Source organism: Meleagris gallopavo, chromosome 1 (assembly GCF_905368555.1).
Source record: "Meleagris gallopavo chromosome 1, MGAL_WU_HG_1.1, whole genome shotgun sequence".
Lineage (NCBI taxonomy): Eukaryota > Metazoa > Chordata > Aves > Galliformes > Phasianidae > Meleagris > Meleagris gallopavo.
Window position 1 is genome coordinate 77,144,842 of NC_139404.1, and position 13,843 is coordinate 77,158,684.

The following is a 13,843-nucleotide window of genomic DNA, read 5'->3' on the forward strand; positions in this document are numbered from 1 at the left end:
CTTTCTGTTATCCTTTCTTCATACTGAAAAGCTACCTGATGGTGAAATAACTACTTGAGCACTGCCAGGATGCTTTCTGCTGTGGGGTGAGCACACATCTGTAAATTAATGTATATTAGTTCCACATAAAATCCATGGATAACTTACAGATGTACTGGAAAAAAAAATGTAATGTATTCATGTAATCACTTTTTGGCACTATGTACATTTGTGGACAACTGTTTTCAAGGTTGAAGCACAAGAAAAATAAAATTTTATCAAAATTCTCTGACAAGCACTAAAAGTTGCAACCACTGCAACATGCAAGCTCTAGTTCACAGCTAGCAAAAAAAAGGAAAGCTAATAATGGTAACTTTATGAAAGTGTTTTGTAGCTGTGAATTTTCTCTACCAAGTAGTGTTAGTGTGCTATTTGTATCTGCTGTAGTTTCCATGGAAATACACAGGAGGTATTACTTTCAGAGCGATGTGCAGCCCAAAAAAACTCCTCTTCACTCAGTGTGGTGCGAGCATGACAAAAGGTTTGATGCTTATGGTTTAGAGCCACACTAGTGTTACTAATGGAGATGTGAGAGTACACAAGTCCATGTACATTCTATCCTTTTCCAAATCTCTCAGAAGTAGGAAAAGAAAGCTACGCTTAATTAGGTATTAGGCACTGCACACTTCCCATGCCCTGTTTTCAGTCCAGATAGGGTTAATAAGCCCACCAGTGTTTGGTTGATGCTGAGTCACAGTTGCACACCCAGGATGGGATGGGCACTCTGGCAGGGCATGTGGCCCAGCACAGCTCACAACCTGCCCTCTGCCCCATGCCATCATGGCAGCAGGCAGCATAGTGAGCTATGCCAGACTACATGTGTCCTGAGGATCACGGGTTGGACATGCCTGACTTTGATTATACAGTGTCATTGCTGTCTAAGTAGTCCTAAGGTTTATTTTCCTGTGATGCCATCACATCCCTTCATCCCTTTTTTTAAAATCTGTGTGCATATGTCCGAGAATGAAAAAGGTTAGGAACATTCCTCTTAGGGTGGTGCATGTGTTGTTATAGCCAAGATCGTTTAACTTAGTCTGCTCGCTTCCAGAGCATACCTGAAGAACTTAGTGTTATTATCGTTGATTTAACTCGCTGTGTAGCTACTCTGCTAAAATTAACATCTTAAGAATTAGAGGAAAAAATATCCTTTCTGCAATATCTTAGAAAGCAGATATAGTCAGTTTTCTTCTTTCTACTACCTCTCTTATACAAGAAGTTTTCCTCTCAGTTTTAAGCATGAAATCAAACTCACTAATGTTTTTATCTATCATCAACTTCTATAGAGCCATTTCAGTATAAGTATCCCATGCTACTATTCACATTTGTCATGATTAATTTGAGTTTATTGCCTTGAACCCATAGCTTGGGGAGGGTGCGGGGGAAAGGAAGTACTTATTTCTCATAAGTCAAAAGATTGTAGACAATATTGTTTGGGAGGATGCCGAGTCTTAAACCTTCAGCAAAGTTCATAAGAAACAGTGCTAAATTATGTTTTGCCTTTCTGTCAGTCATCACCATTCTCTACATTGATTCTCACAACTTAGAAATAGTAGTCTAGGTTCTCTGCTGATGAAAACACCCTTGCAGCCCAGAAAGCCAACTGTATACTGGGCTGAATCAAAAGATGCATGAGCAGCAGGTCAATGGAGGCGATCCTGCCCCTCTACTCTGTGCTGTTGAGAGCTCACCTAGAATACTGTGTTCAGACAGGGAGTCCTCAGTGCAGGAGAGGCACAGACCTGTTGGAGCACATCCAGAGAAGGGCCACAAAAACAATACATGGAATTGGAATGCCTCTATTACAAGCTGAGAGATCTGGGTGTCTGTTCAGCCTAGAGAAGAGAAAGTTGCAAGGTGACCTGATAGTGACCTTTCAGGTATCTAAAGGGGAGCTACAGGAAAGAAGAGACAGACTCATTAGCAGGTCCATGGTGATAGAACAAGGAAAGTGTTTTTAAGCTCAGGAAGGGCTGATTTAGGTTAAATATAAGGAAAAAAAAAAAATTTAAATTGAGTGTGGCAAGGCACTGGAACAGGTTACTTAAGTGTTGGGGTTTATGTCCCATCCCTGGACACTTTCAAGGCAAAGCTAGATAAGGCCCTGGGTAACCTGATCTAGCTATGGTGTGGCTGTTCATTGCAGGGCATTCTGAAGTCCCTTCCAACTCTAATGGAGTTAATGCAGCACCACAAAGCCTATTCCTATCTTGTAACCTCAATCCTCAGTAAAGGACGTAGTGAAGCAGTGGCATCTTCTAAGACTTTTAGATGTTCTCCACAGAATGAACAAACACACAAATGGCTTGCAAATTTCTACAAGGGTACTCTCCTTCTGTACTACAGAACAACCAAAATTCTACCTCAAGGATGTGTTTTGCAGGGTCTGCAGCTGGTCTGCAGTCCTGGCACAGCAAAGTCAATGTCATGCTCTCATGAATCTAGCCCTGCCTGAGTGAGGTTATACTTGTGACAAGTGTGTGTGTGTGTGTGTGTGTGTGTGTGTGTATTATATATATATTTTATATATTCAGGAGGTTTTGTAGGTACAAGTTGGAAGTGCTAAGGGATTAGTACAGTGACAGCTGAAATTATACTGGAAATGCATAGGCTTGCACAGACTCTGTGTTATTCAACTGCAAATGCACTCCTATGGACAGTAGAAGGAGTCCCAGGCATTGTAATTAAGATAAGTTATAGACGTAGCTATATGAAGTTGTTAGTACAGGAGAACCCTAATGATAAGCCTTCTTTTTTTCTTTTTTCCTTCTGTTAGTTGTCCTCTAGTCCAGAACAACAAACATTCTGTACACGTGCATCTGATTGTTATGAATCAGAAGATAAAAGGCCAAGTCACTTTGGTATCTAGGAAAAGCCAGATTCTTTAAATATAATTCAGTTAGTGACTGTGAACGTTAGTGCACACGCCAACCTTTAGGCTTAGAGATACCAAGTTATTTGTTGTAATGCCATAATGTAATGGAAAGTACAGCAACAATAGTGGAGCAGCACAATCCTAGGCTTCAGCAAATAAGAACAACCCAAATGCAACTGCCATAGACACATGAAACAAAGGAAGAAAAACAGCTTACCTTTAGAAGACTTTTGGCACATACGGATTTCCAGCAAGATACCCTTGCTTCCACTGCCAACCCTTAAATGAGGTCTGGGAAGGGTGGATTATGGCCCTACCCCTTCTGGTCACTCAGGTTCATGCAGTGCACCTGAGCTCCCTTGGGTTAGCCCTGCCTTCCTACCAGGTGCTCAATTGCTATTCTTGTGCAGTACTTTAGAAGAAGCTTAATCTTAAGTTCTCATTGGGCATGTAGTCTATGGTTTATGGGATTTGATAGTGGATATTCCATATTATTCTCTAAGCCTTGAAGTCCCTGTGCCTTTTCTTCACACTGCCTCTGAACTTAAGGGGTGGAAATATCCATATTCTGCTTATTAATAGTTTAATAAATCATCCTTCCTTCTGATAAATTGTATTAATATTCTTTATATCAGCACAGAAGACAGAGGTTGGAGATCTGCTTGCTTGTAATTGAACATGGCAGGAGATGTGAAAAGATTCACACGCATGCTACTGGAATGCAACAGCAATGACAAGCTGTGTGGTAAGATTCACTTATTCCTTTAGGCAGTATTTTTCCACGTACTGAGTAGGAAGGCCAGCTTTGCTAAAAAGGAAGCAGAGTCTTTCCCCTTCTTCACCTACATCCGATGCCACAAAAGAGGATTTGAGAGCAGAAAGTCCTGCAAAGATCCCAGCCTTTATAGCCATCTTAGAGTATTTCTACTTTGAATTACACATAAAAATGAGGTTAAGACCTCGTAACATACTCAGTAAAGATTCTCTTCTGTTTTCCTAAGGACTAATTTTGTGAGATTTTGGTTCTGTCACTTTATGTTATCTTTGAAACTGAAATGGTGCCTTGTCCCATGCAAAAATATCACTACCTCCAAATTTGGGGACATAAAAGAGTCTGTTACCTGCAACTCCTTATTAATGGCAGTGTCTTTTGATCAAACTCCAAAGCAGGTGATCGTGCCCTGTTTTCTTTAAATTGCTCCCTATATTTTTAATTGAAAAGCTGAACCTGTGATTTCACTGTTGTGTAGATTTGTGATGGCACAGCAATGGCCAACTCTTCCCAAAGCCCTTCTATCCCTCTGCCAGGGCCAGCTACATTTCAGTGATGGGTGATACACTCATGACTAAAGTCCCTTGTCTCTATACTAAGGCACCTAAATAAGTGAATAAGGCATTTAAATAAGTACAGGGGTCCTAGTGCCTTTATGACATTTAAAATTTTCACTACCTTTATGAAGCACATTTGAGAAACAGGGTTGCAGCACTAGAAAGTGTTCACTTGCTATTCTAAGAAGCAGCAAGTGGACGGATACACGCACACAAACACACAGACAGAGTTGAAACAGTTGCACCTTAAACAGCTTATTACTGCTATGTTTTATAGAATTGGCGCACTCTAGGGAATGCTGCACACAGTCCTCAGAGCAGTGCTCCTTTAATTCCCATTTTCTTTATCTGCCTGTAGTTGTGCGTGAATATCAGACTGAAGTGATTGTTGTCCCAGCTCTCCTTGTGGGTTTTTTTGTCATTCTGCTAACTGTGATCCTTTGGCTGCATTGCCGAGGCTTGCGAACAAGAACAAAGCGGGAGGAATCATCATCATCTGGACAACAAGGTAAACATCACCATTTTCAAACTGAGGAAGGAGTATTGATTTCAGTGGCCCTAAGACAACAACTTGAGCTGTTAGGCAATAGGGTTTCTGAAAATCCATCCATCTAGAGAATGTAAGAAAACTGGAGAACCTCCATTTGTCTAACTTCTGTTAGCAATAGTAGAATCTATAGAGCTGAGAAAACTAGGAAAACCTAAACCAGCATACTGTGAAGGTGCACAAACAAGTGATAACATCACTTGAGAATTGCAAAGTATGTTTATGTGATAGCCTTCATGGATGCGCCTGCAAGCAACAGGGATAATTACAAATGAAAGTTTGTATATAATAATTTTGGATATATATCACACCTAGTTATCTCATTTATTTATTATCATTTATGAAATTTCATCTTAAGCTGGTGTGTCCTACTACCGATGTGGACAACAGAAAACAGAACAGGGAGTGGTAAGGAGGAGAAAGGGTTGCCATTACTGCAAGCACATGCTGCTATGTTGAAATGAAACTCTAGTTCTGAACTAATTTTCTTTCTAAATAGGAAAAAAATCTATGTTAAGGGAAGTAATTGAAAACCACGATAAGGCATAGATGAGAGCACCCTCTGTGTGTCTCTTTCATAACTGACACTATCAGAAATAGCATTGCCAGCAAGAGCAGAGAAGTGATTGTCCCTCTGTACTCAGCACTGGTGAGGCCACACCAAAGGACTGTGTTCAGTTTTGAGTGCCTCACTACAAGAAAGACACTGAGACCCTGCTGCATGTGCAGAGAAGGGCAACAAAGCTGGTGAGGGGTCTGGAGCACAAATCTTATGAGGAGCAACTGAGGAAACTGGGAACAGTCTGGAGAAGAGGAGGCTCAGGGGAGATATTATTGCTCTCTACAGCTACCTCAGAGGAGGTTTTGGTGAGGTGAGTTTCAGCCTCTTCTCCTATGAAACTAGATAGGACTAGAGGGACTGGTTTTAAGTTGTGCCAGAGGAGATTCAAGTTGGATGTTAGGAAAAACTCCAAATGAACGGTCAGGTGCTGAAATGGGCTGCCTAGAAAGGTGAGAGATTCACCAGCCCTGGAGGTGTTCAGGAAAGACTTAAATGTTGTACTGAGGGGCATGGTTTAGTGGGAAATGTTGGTGATAGGTGGACAGTTGGACTTGATGATCTTGGAGGTCTTTTCCAACCTTGATGATTTTATGATTCTAGCTGGTAATAAAAGAAAATGGCTGTAGCTTCAGCACAAGAATCAGTTACAGATTTGTCTTATCCAGAAAAAAAGTTTGCATAGTTAAATCTAGTAGAGATCTCCAAAGTCATTCCTCCGTTTTGTCAATTAGAGAGTGAGATAAAGTCCTTCACTCTTCCAGGTCTGGGATCAGTAAGATGTAATAGCATTTCTTTCGTAAGTCCTGATTTCCAAAAACAGTATGGAGCAAAAATTAAAGAAAATAGAATAATTGGCATTGCCACCTACTACAAGGGTTCATGTTTGTTTTTGTGCTTCACATGTATTTGGTTTTGTCAGTGAACAACAAGAATCAGCAGGAATCCAGTTCACAAGAGAACCACTGTATACAGCTGAATGAGATCCTGCTGAGTTCTGCATCCTTGACTCTGAAAGAACTGCAGATACCACGAGAAAAACTCTCACTAGGCAGTCTGCAGATAGTAAAACATGGCCGCAATGGGAGCATCTACAGAGCAGAATTGGAAACTGGGAACTCGGGGAAGACTAAGAGTGTCATACTGAAAGCCTTACAAGGTAAAGCACATGGAGGAGAACCCAGTTTAGTACAGATCTGTATGTCAAAGACATGAAGTTGGGCAGAATTTTGTAATCATTGCTGGGCAAGATTGAGCTGTATTCAGTAACATACTAATATGTTAAACAGTCCACTGAAGTGGCATTGTAGTAGTATCAAAGAAGACTGTCATTTCAAGCTAATTGCCCTGTTCTTTGCTGCTTCTGTGTTGTGGTGGACTGGGGTTTCTTTGATTCTTTCAGACCTGGTTAGTCACCAGGAAGTAAAGGATTTCCTGGGAAGAATTAAATTCCATCAAAATCTTGGCTATCATGAGAACCTGGTTGAATTGTTTGGATGCTGTGTAGATCGATTCCCACTTTATATGGTAATGGAAGATGTATCTCTTGGTGACCTGCTAAAGTTTCTATGGACATGTCGTAAGGTGAGTCAAAAAAAGTGATGATAGCATATCTTCTTAAAATTGCTCATTTACATATCGGTGTGCAAGTCATAGAAGATTCTTTTCATCTCTACATGCATCCATCTGTATCAGTCTAAACCATTTCCATCCCCAAAGAAGTTCTATGAAGTTCTGAACTGGAATAGAACCAGTGCATTTCTGAATAGATGTGTTATAGTTTGGAGAAGCTGACATTTTGTAAGAAGTCTGACTTTGCAGTCCACTGGAATTCTTCGAAGGGTTAAGCAGGCATTGGGAGAAGTGATACACTGATGCATACTATTTTCTCAAAAGTTTTAAATGGAAGTTACTCCAAAAAGCTTTTAGAGCAGCAAGTAGTTATGAAGATGGGGAGAAAGTCTTTGAACGATAACTAAATGATTAAAAGACTACTAATGGAATACAGGTGAGAAAGGTCAGTACTTGCACTGGAGGGAGTAACCCATAAAGCTCTGCTGGGAAATACACTAGGACCTGGTGCTTTTCAACATGTTTTCAGTAGCCTAGCAAAAAAGTTGCAAGTGAGGTGATCATGATTGGTGGTGAGAATAGCAAGGGCTTGAGCATTTGCAGAAGAATCTTTCAAAATTGAGTAACTAATCAATAAAAAGATAAAATTCAGCATAGCTAAAAATAAAATGATACACATGTACAAAAGCAACCTTCACTTAATGTACATAATGATGGCCTTGTATTAGCCTATCGCTGATGAGATGTGAAATCATGGGACACTATGTACACATATACTCTCGTGAAGAAGTTAACTAAAGAAAAAAATCCAGAAATATTTGAAATTAGCAAGAAAGGCATAGAAATGAAATACTGTTATGTCTGTGTATAAATCTGTCTTTCTTCCACATCTGAAATTCTAAATACAGAGAGATTGCTTTCTGTCTTGTTCAGCAGAAAGATGAGGTGGTAACAAATAAGGTTAGTAAATGCCATGGTCAAAGCAAACTAGTGGAGATAGTTCTTCAGAAAGTGGGGATTTGACTAATGGAATTCCTGTTCACTGAGTGCTATCGATACTGAAGCTTTTTACAGGTTCAAGACAAGACTGAATAAATTAATGGAAGATAACGAACTATGAAAGTCACTGAACATGTTGAGATCCTAACCATTTTGGGAAGTCCTTAGACTGAAAATAACTAGGGGCAGAAGACTATTTAGGATAAGCAACATATGCTTATTTTGTTTTTTTCTCTCTTGCTTGGGTATCCAGCCAGGGTCACTGTTAGAGGCAAGAGAGTAAGAGATGGGTTGATAATCTCATCCCAGATATTCATTTGTGTGTTACAGATGTGCTTTTCTAATTTGTTACAGTTCTTTCACTCATGTATGAATTGTCATTTTCCACTGTCATTCTGCTCATTTTTGTCCAAGCTATTAAATTATTTTCCATTATTCAGTTTACCCACCAGTCTCAGCCGTCCTTATCTTACCCAACATATCATCTATCGTGAACATCACCCATTCTTGTGCTCTTACCTTTCAGTCAGTTTATGACTAATCTGTGAAATTAGCCAGGGAAGCATATCATTACATAATACTCATTTTATGAGATAGAAAGGAGACACATTCCCCAGCACCTTACATCTATCACTCAATGTCTACTCTTTTGTCTCCAGGATGTAATGACAATGGATGGTGTCCCCTACGACCTCACTGAAAGGCAAGTGTACGAAGTTGGACAACAAGTTGCAGCAGCTCTAGTAAGTCTGCTCAGATTTGCTCGCTTTTTTGCTTCTTGTTTGATTGTAACACAAGCCCACACTTACCATAGGCAGTGAGGATGCCATTTGTTAAAATTGAGCCAAATATATTTGTATTTATTTGGTGGGCCTATACCTCTGTTCTGCACTGTGGAGGATGGGTGCAAACACATTAAAAATTTCTGACAATTAGAATTACTTTTAAGATGATCATTGTCTCTTCCTTTTCCAACTTTTTAGGCTTACCTTGAACAGAAGAAGTTGTTCCATGGTTACATCGCTGCCAGGAATGTCCTACTCCAGCACAACTTCACTGCCAAGCTCTGTGGTTTTGGACTGGCCTATAAAGCTCATACATATGGTGCCAGCTCAGTCACAGAAATGGTGCCAGTAAAGTGGCAGGCACCAGAGCGGCTTCTAAAGAACCCCCCTAGCATCAAGACAGACATGTATGATTTTATTTCTGAACTAGAATTTCACCTGTCTGTCAGACCTGTCTCTTTCACTTCTTTATGTATAATTATTTCATGTCCTGAAGTTCACAGGAAGACTTAACTGTTCTCACCACAGTGCTTAACTTTACATCTCATACCTTCTCATTTCTGCAGAACGCAACTAATCATTTGTGTGTGTTTAAGCTAGCTAGCTTGCTGAAACAGAAAATTAATATTGCTTGTTTTCTTTTCTTACAGATGGTCTTTTGGAATTCTACTGTATGAAATGATTACATTAGGTAAGAAGATGTTGTTTAATCAATAGATATACAGATGGTATAGATATATATATCCAGGAGCTTGGCTAATAGAATTTATATTGGAGAAATAAGAGAAAATCACTCACCCTGTCCTGGGCTCACGAGATAAACTCCTGATGGAGCAGATCTCCAGAGAGAGATCCTTCCCCACTGGCAGTCGGCTCTTAAATGGGTCTAGGAGAGGTGGAGCCAGGCTCCACCCCTTCCTGCAGCACAGGTGAATTGCCTTCACCTGTGCTCCCATGGCTGACTCATTGCTCGCCTCAGGTGATCAATCAAAGGTTCAGGCCGTGATTCAGCAGCCCCATACAGATGTAATAAAAAAATAATTTAAAATGTAGAAGTTAGCAACAAATTAACAAGACCAAAAATCTGAAATTTAAGAATGCAAAATTGAGGCTAATTTAAATTAAAAAAAAAAAAAACCTGCTTTTTTTCTGACTTACAAACTCATGACATTTGTTTTTAGGTTTTCTGTCAGCGTGAACTGAAAGAACAAGAGAATAGATTTTTTTAGGCAGAGACGGCATTCTTATACTGAAGCTGCTGTCTGTGATCTTTACCTTATAGCTTTTCTGCTATTTTTCCTTTCACCTTCCAGGTGATCCACCATATCCTGAGGTACGACCTTCTGACATGTTGCCATACCTGCAGAGACGAAACATTATGAAACAGCCCTCAAGCTGCCACCCAGCCATGTAAGCCACTTGCTTTATGTACAGTTGAGATACTTGCAGAGATAAATGGAAATGTAGAATGCAAAACTGTATCCTAAAGAAGATTTCTAAGTCTAGAATGTACAAAACTGTATCTTTTTAGTTGAGAAAACTTGTTCTTATGCCTGCCACATCTTATTGGGTTCTCCTGTATGAAACCTTGACTGCCATTCTTACCTGCTTTGAAAATTGTTCTTGTTTCTGCTTTCTTTTCTGCCTTTAAATTTTGTTGCTCCTCTGCTTCTCTGCAAGGTATAGGACTATTCTAGAGTAATCATTCTCCTGTAAGTGCTGAATTATCTCTGAAATGAACAAAGCAACCACAGGGAAGATATGAGATGTGTTTCTTCTTGTGAAGACTTTTAATGTTATTATTTTTTTAATATTCAGAGGCTTTTTAATCGGTAGGATACCCAGTTGCTGTTTCAAAAGGAAATATCAAATGTAATCATTTCCCCTTTTCCCATACTCAAAGATGACATCCTGGCAAACAGCTAATGTCTGTCTTTTTCCCCACATAATTATTATGTAGTTACAGGTTTTGCTGAAAGAACCTTCTATGAAGCAGAAAAAGAGGAGTTCTCTAGATGTTTTACATATGAGATAAAATTTTTGTTGGTATTTTTCATTTCCAGCTCCTCTCTACTTCTTCATCTTACAGGTACAGCATCATGAAGTCTTGTTGGCAGTGGAATGCAACTGACAGGCCTTCTCCATCAGACCTGATCCAGAGCCTACAAACAGCTATGAAGACGAGCAATGACCAGAGAGTTCTGCAGGTTCCTGAGCTAGTGGATCCTGAACTCTATGCTGATGTCACTGGTGTTGCAATGGACAGTCTAGTGAGTGACTATACTGTACTTTGAAGGACTCTTTCTCATATTAGTAAAAGAGAGGTCTCTGTATTTGCCTATTCAAGACACTTGGCAAACTCAGAATGAGATGTTTATGTATATACTTCAGATCTGTCCTCCACACTTGAAATAATGAACTGGTAGTAGCAGTACTTTTAAATCACCCTGATACCATTTTGATGGTGGTCATTTCAAAGCAAAATGGATTTAGGAAGCTATAGAAAATGTAACGAGAAATTTGAGTTTTAGGTTTTTTGAGATCTCTATCCAGTTTTCTTTCCCATGAAACTGCATCACTTGAGTATTCAGAAGAGGAGGTGTCCTGAGGAATATGCTCTTGGGCACAATCTTACTGGAAAAAGTGGATAGAATAGGTAACAGAAATTGATGGTTTCCTGTCCTGTCAACAGTTTACAGGCTGGTTCAGCCCCGTTCCGTGACTAGCGGGCTGAGGGTACCCACAGACCCACGTCCTGGGAAAGGGAAAATGGTAGGGAGATGGACCTAAAAACAAAACAGCGACAATGATCTGAGGAGAAACAAACTAATTTACTAAAAATGATATCAAAATGCAAGATAACACGATATAATACAATATAATACAGTATAATTGGAATTGAAGATAATAAATCAAATAAAATGAGAGAGTGTCCAAAAACTGAAGGCCTTATAAGCTAAGGCGATACAGCACCTGCAAGAGAGACAAGCCAGAAGATCAAAAAGGGAGGTCTTGTGATCTGCAAACAGTTTTTATTTTTCCCTCTGAGCAGAAAACAGTAATGGCACAGTGAACAGTCCTTTGGGAGATGTAGTTCTTCTCTTCTGGGACAGGTACCCAGAACTGGAGCATTAACTCTTTAACTCCCAGTACAGTACATCATGTTATGATGTTATGATGTGGAATACTGATAACAAAAATCATAAAACCATGACACTGTCCATTATTTTCACATTCACTAAAGGCCTGTGTGATTAAGTTGCATTATTGCCCGTTAAGTTCTCAATAAATGTCTGGGATCTCTCCAGAGCTTTGCATGAAAGAATAGGCACTGTATATTTTAAACAAAATAAAATGCTTACATACCTGTGACTACAGAAATTTTTGAATTGATGCGTCTCCATATAGAGCGTGCCTTTTCTGTGGTAGTGATGAGGTTGAGTGCATACTTGCTACAAATAGAAACTGCTTCGGTTGTAAGGGAGAAGCAACAGTATGTTTATTGAAATCATATAGTGATTTAGCAAAGCTTAATCATAAATAGGACAGTGACTTAGATGGCAGAGTACAGTGACAGACATGTCAAAGTACACTTAATTCTTTACTGCATAAAGGGTAGGGTTAAACACGCTCATCCAGAAGATCTTCCTGTTGAGTCACGAAGTTCAGAGTGCAGCCCTTTGCTTTCTTAACACCTTGAACAATGGAGGTAAAGAGCCTGGGTGCAGCTGCATCTATTGCTAGACCCAAACTTGGTCAAAGGTTTACGTCTAAGAGCTTATATGTGCACTATCAATCTAAGATATAATCTTAACAAAGCTAACGAAGCTTACAAAAACTATTAATCACTTACTGAGGTTCTGTATCAGCAAGGAGACACGTGGCATCGGGGTGTAAGGGATCTTTACAGCAGGTGTAAACTCAAGAGCTGTCTACTCAAAGGGAGTTCCTATCATGCAGCTAGCTGCCATGCAGGAGAGTTCAAAGATTGCTTGGTTGCTCGCTATTTGTTGTTGTGATGAAAACACAGCTGATGTCTAAAGGAAACAAGTCAACCAGCCTATTGAAAGAAGATGTCTATTGTGCTTGGCTTGGTATGAAGAAGAGTTGTGTGGAATATACTAGCTGCATTAATCACAGGAATTAGAAACTGAAAAATTAGAAAAAGTGGAGCTAACCATTCATGTAGATAAATGTCATTAGTATACTTAGAGATAAATAATTTTGCAGTTTTGGTCTATGAAAGAAATCCTGTACTATGGAGAAAGTGTTCTAGTTTTGTGGATGAACCACCTAGGACCCACACATCTATACAGAAATGAAATGAATATCTTGCCTCTGTGTGCATATTGGTTCTTTGCACACTGGGTTAAAATACTTCAATTTTGGGACAGCACTGCTACTTCAAAGTCTCACATATAAGCATCACAAATACTTTGGTAATCATATGGAGAATATGAATTTGTGCTCAGTGAGTTTCTGGGTGGGAACTCAAGGTTTAATTTAAAATGCTAAGGTGAGAATTTTTCTGTATGTATTATTCTTTTAAGCCATGTATATTCCATATTCCATGCATTGATGAGTGGATTTGTTTCTGCTAAAGATTTCAGTGGCTAGGGTGACCACACTGGTGACTTATGTGAGTGCACGTAATTTGGTTAGTCATGTTATGGATAGGCTTTTGCTATGCAAATGCCTCTCGCAGAAGAGTCAGTAGTGCCCATACTAAGACTTGCCCTGGGACATCTGAGTAGTGGAAAACCCAGTGCAAATGCACCTGTGTGTTTACACAGAGCAGACATTTGTCTCTTTAATTAAAAAAAATGTTTTTTTTTTTCCTTGTTCTGTGTTTATATTTTACAATATAAGCTGCACAAAGCTTATCTGACAATATTTGGTTATTCATTTTACTGAACATGCAAATTTTTTTAAAAAACTGGCACTTGAAAATTTTTGCTTTCATTTCAGGGGAAACAAATTCTGTTTGTGAAATGATTTTTGTCACCTGACTTCTGTTTCCTCTTTCTGACTTTGCAGTGCCTCAAAAGACTTTTATCTAATTACTTGTCATTTCAAGCAATAAAGTTTTTTCTTTTTCTTCTTGCTTTTGTAAAAAATAAAGTAGATGCACTTTAAAGGAA

At 39.3% G+C, this 13,843-nt stretch overlaps 1 protein-coding gene across 8 annotated transcripts in view; it reads left to right on the forward strand.

The window, feature by feature from the left end:
- STYK1 (STY kinase 1) overlaps window positions 1–13,843 on the forward strand; it is a 26,972-nt gene extending 13,129 nt beyond the window's left edge. For 6 of the 8 annotated variants that reach the window (XM_010718556.4, XM_085236200.1, XM_010718565.4 and 3 more), the window contains 9 exons: window positions 3,547–3,656; window positions 4,599–4,748; window positions 6,269–6,505; window positions 6,749–6,930; window positions 8,577–8,660; window positions 8,901–9,109; window positions 9,353–9,393; window positions 10,016–10,112; window positions 10,792–13,843. In XM_010718556.4, coding sequence (XP_010716858.2) covers window positions 3,590–3,656; window positions 4,599–4,748; window positions 6,269–6,505; window positions 6,749–6,930; window positions 8,577–8,660; window positions 8,901–9,109; window positions 9,353–9,393; window positions 10,016–10,112; window positions 10,792–10,996 — 1,272 coding nt within the window. In that variant the 5' untranslated portion in view covers window positions 3,547–3,589 and the 3' untranslated portion in view covers window positions 10,997–13,843. The remainder of the gene's footprint in view (window positions 1–3,546; window positions 3,657–4,598; window positions 4,749–6,268; window positions 6,506–6,748; window positions 6,931–8,576; window positions 8,661–8,900; window positions 9,110–9,352; window positions 9,394–10,015; window positions 10,113–10,791) is intronic. The other 2 variants (XM_085236194.1, XM_010718612.4) reach the window with 1 other exon arrangement.